This window comes from Octodon degus, unplaced genomic scaffold (genome assembly GCF_000260255.1).
Source record: "Octodon degus isolate 3935 unplaced genomic scaffold, OctDeg1.0 scaffold00103, whole genome shotgun sequence".
Classification (NCBI taxonomy): Eukaryota; Metazoa; Chordata; class Mammalia; order Rodentia; family Octodontidae; genus Octodon; species Octodon degus.
In genome coordinates, this window is record NW_004524679.1 from 9175390 (window position 1) to 9179172 (window position 3783).

The 3783-nt window shown below is 38.4% G+C and overlaps 1 protein-coding gene across 1 annotated transcript; it reads right to left on the reverse strand.

Moving 5' to 3' along the window:
* Window positions 1-1129: 1129 nt before the first annotated feature.
* LOC101565664 (ubiquitin-conjugating enzyme E2 D2-like) lies at window positions 1130-1594 on the reverse strand. Its single transcript, XM_012516371.2, has one exon. It carries the CDS (start codon window positions 1571-1573, stop codon window positions 1130-1132), a length of 444 nt encoding a protein of 147 aa, XP_012371825.1. The 5' UTR covers window positions 1574-1594.
* Between the last annotated feature and the right edge of the window lie 2189 nt (window positions 1595-3783).

The window sequence follows — 3783 nt, forward strand, 5'->3', positions numbered from 1 at the left end:
AAGCTTGTTCTAAGTAGGTGCTTTAGACCACTGAGCCATCTCACAAGCCCCTATTCTGATCTTCTTGATCACTAGAACTCTGACCCACTTAACCAAATATTTACAAATTTTAGTTAATTTTTCTGAGGACAATCTTTAACACTGTCAAGGACACAGAACACATAAAACACAATCAGTATATCAATTTTCAAACACCATCTTCATAATCAAGATAGATGGTGCTTCTATTATGCATGGTAACCTGTTGAAAGTTTTCCTAGGATAAAGTTTCCAGATGCTATTACAACATGAATTTAAAAATAAGATGTGCAACCTTCTTCATTGTTGAAGTGGTCCTCCCCTGGGCACACCTGCTGCTCTCACCAAATCTATCAATAATACTTTAACTTTCCTATATCCCTTGAGAGTTGGTAAGTACCTCTGCTAGAAGGGCACTGGTCTCTTACATGTCACACCTAGAATGGTTGATGAGAAACAGGCAGGATGGATAAAGTGAAGGGGATATAAGAATGGAAGGTGTAAAACACTGGAAAATAAAGTCTTTTCTTGTAAAAACTCTAATGCATTTCATTTCATGGTGTGCCAAGGACCTCAAAACAGACGATATGGATCTATGATAATTTTGGTGCAAACCAAAACTTCCAAAGAGCAGGTGCTGTAAAAGTAAAACAGGTCCCTAACTTGCTGTATAATGTTCAGTGAGGTTTTCCTATGTGTTGCCACATCTTGAACTGTCTACCTTTAAAACATTTCCAAGCACAGATAAAATTGTTGTTGGCTGAAAGCTACCACCTGTTCTTGTTCTTGGGTAGTTTTACAATTTTAAACGAATGCAGAAATTGTATATTGAAAATCAAAATAAAACAATGTAGCTTTGTCTCTTTCCCTCATAATACCACAGATCTTCCCCTCACTGGCCCTTCTTGCTTCTCACCAACTAGCCAAACTCCCCTCATTAATCAGACAATCCCCAAAACTCTCCACACATACCTTAATATGAAACATGTGAACTATATGCCCATCAATATTGGACGTTGTGCCTTAAAAGAAAGAAATCAAGGAACTACCAATTAATCGTAGTGCCAGTTTTCACTTTATTGTTTTGCCAAACGGCTTTGTGTTGTAAGTCTCATATGGCAAACTTCTCTGTCCATCTTCTAGCTATTCGGTCATATTCTCTCCTATTCTTCAAGTAGAGCTTAGCAATTCCGGGAACCAAGGGATCCTCAGTATTGGGGTCACACAACAGGGAGCAGATGGATAAGAGCAACTTGGAAATTGTGAGCGCTGGTGACCACTGGCCCTTGAGGATGTCTAGACAGATATTTCCATTTCGACTAATATTTGGATGAAAAATTCTGGTGGAGAATGTTACCTTGGGTGGTTTGAATGGATAGTCCGAAGGAAACTGTATATTTAAGAAAAAAACACCACCCTGGTAGGGGCTGTCTTTGGGACCCATTATGGTCCCCTGCCAGAGAAACATGTCCTCACCGACAGGCCCGGCCGAGCAGTGGGTTGGTGGATCAAGAGCGAGATCGAGGAGCTCTTTTTGAATTCGCTTAAGCGCCATTCTCTTTAGTGCTTGGGGCCTCAAAATTGGGCCAGGTTCGGGGCCTGTTCCAGGTCGTCGGTGTTGTTGGGCTTCAAGGAACACAGCAAAAGGCCGAAGTGACGGGTTCGTGGGTTAAGAACTTGTTCTCCGTTCTGGAAGCTGCTGGGGAATGCTGCCTGGAGTGAAGATGGCGGAAGAAGAAAGCTGGTGTCTGTTGCTGTGTCACCTTGGCTGTTTCTGTTCACCTGTGGCTTGAGGCCTCCTCCTGTGATGTGATTCAGGAAGTTTGAGAGTTTAGAGTCTGGCAGAGTGCTACCTATTTAGAGGACACTGCTGGAGAAGCTAGAGGTCCTAGCTGGCTCACCTACCGCGCTGCTTTATCTGGTCCCTGAAGTCAGGTCCCTGTAACCGCTGGGATTCCTTAAGTGAGCTAACAATGGCCTCAGAGAGTGCGTTACTGGTAGGTGGCGACTGATGCAGGTGGGTGGGGGCGGAGTAGTGAAGAGGGCTGGCAATAAATTATAGGGGTGCAGACAAATCTCCCACCCAGTGATTGCTCCATGGACTGCCAAGTAAGAACTGCCAGTAATCAAAATAAATAAGTGAATTTCAGGAATTGTCCCCAACGTCTCTCCTCAGAGTCACTTTCCCTTTTCATTGATGACACCGTTTTCTCTACAGATCTATCTTTGAGTGTAATTGAAGCATGCTACAAACTATAATGGCATTTTTATCTCCTAGGACATATAATCTGTATATAAATATCTTAAGGAAATTCAATATTCAGAAAATATTTTTAATAAATTATCATGTTCTTCAATGTTTATGTTTTATACAAATATAATATCTACAGAAATTAGATTTAGAATTAAAACCAATAGGAATTTTTAATCAGCCTTCAGATAACTGAGATGAAGGACCGAACTAAGAGAAATTATGGCTTTATTCGCCATAAACTTATAGGTAAAAGTAGCACTGTTGTACTCATTATACCTAATTTAATATTATGTCTGTATTCATTTTGTGAACTTATAAGTCATTAGTTTTTTTACTTTGAAAGAGAACACAAAATAACAATAATTAAATAGAAATGATACAGAATGTCACTAAAGAAAATAATATGAATTTGACAGAATTGTAAAATGTTTTGACTTCAAGTTAGTTTTGTATGTTACCAAATCTATGCATGCAAAATTAGAAAATAAAAAATAAGAAACATAAGCCTTAACTACTCCTTTCTGTAGACCAACAGACATCCACAGTACAGTTATTCAAGCCACCCTTGCACAAATACATAGATGTATCAATTCCAGCCCATCTTGCTCCTGTCCTTCACTTCATCCCAGTAACTCGTTCCTTTTGAACAGATTCATTGGCATTTCTGAGTATCTATCATGTCTTTCATATCTTATTTATTTATTCTTTAGTGTTCTTGCAGCAGGTAGACAGTATGATGTTTGCACATGCAGGTCTGATTTATTTCACTTAATATCATGGTCTCTAGTTTCATCCATTTATTGATAAAAGCTTCAAATGTATTCTTTGTATTACAGAGTAAGACTCCACTGTAAAAAATACCATATTTTCTCTATCCATTCCTTAGTTTATGGGCATTAGCATTATTTCCAATATTTAGCTATGACAAATTGTGCTCCTATAAATATGGATGCACATATGCTGTTTTTGAATAATGTTTTCATTTTATTTGCAAAAATACACAGGATTGCAATAGCTGGCTGGGTGGAAACTACAAGCCCAGATGTTTGAGAAATCTCTACACTGACTTTCATAGTGTCTGTTTCTGTCTAAACTATCACCAGCACTGAAAGAGGGCACCTTTGTCCCCATGGTCCCTCCAGCATTTGTTATTAGTTGACTGCGTGATGATAGTCATGCTTTGGGGGATGGGACTGAGTCTTAGTGTTATTTTGATTTTTAATAAATCATACTCTTATTTTTTATGTCTTGTAAAATATGCAGGTTAGTATCAGATAAATTGTTATTCATTTTTATCTGTTTAGACTCCTTCAGTCTGGAACATCCCTACTGGTTTCTGTACCTTTTTGCTTGTCACTAGTATTTTTGAAAAATGCAGCATACACTGAAACATTCATGCCCATTTCAAGTGTTTAAAATTTCATAGTAAACTTAGTCAATTTAAGAGCGAGAAAGACAGCAGTACAAGAGACTGCTTAACATTGTAGTATGAATACTGTAGTTACAATAAT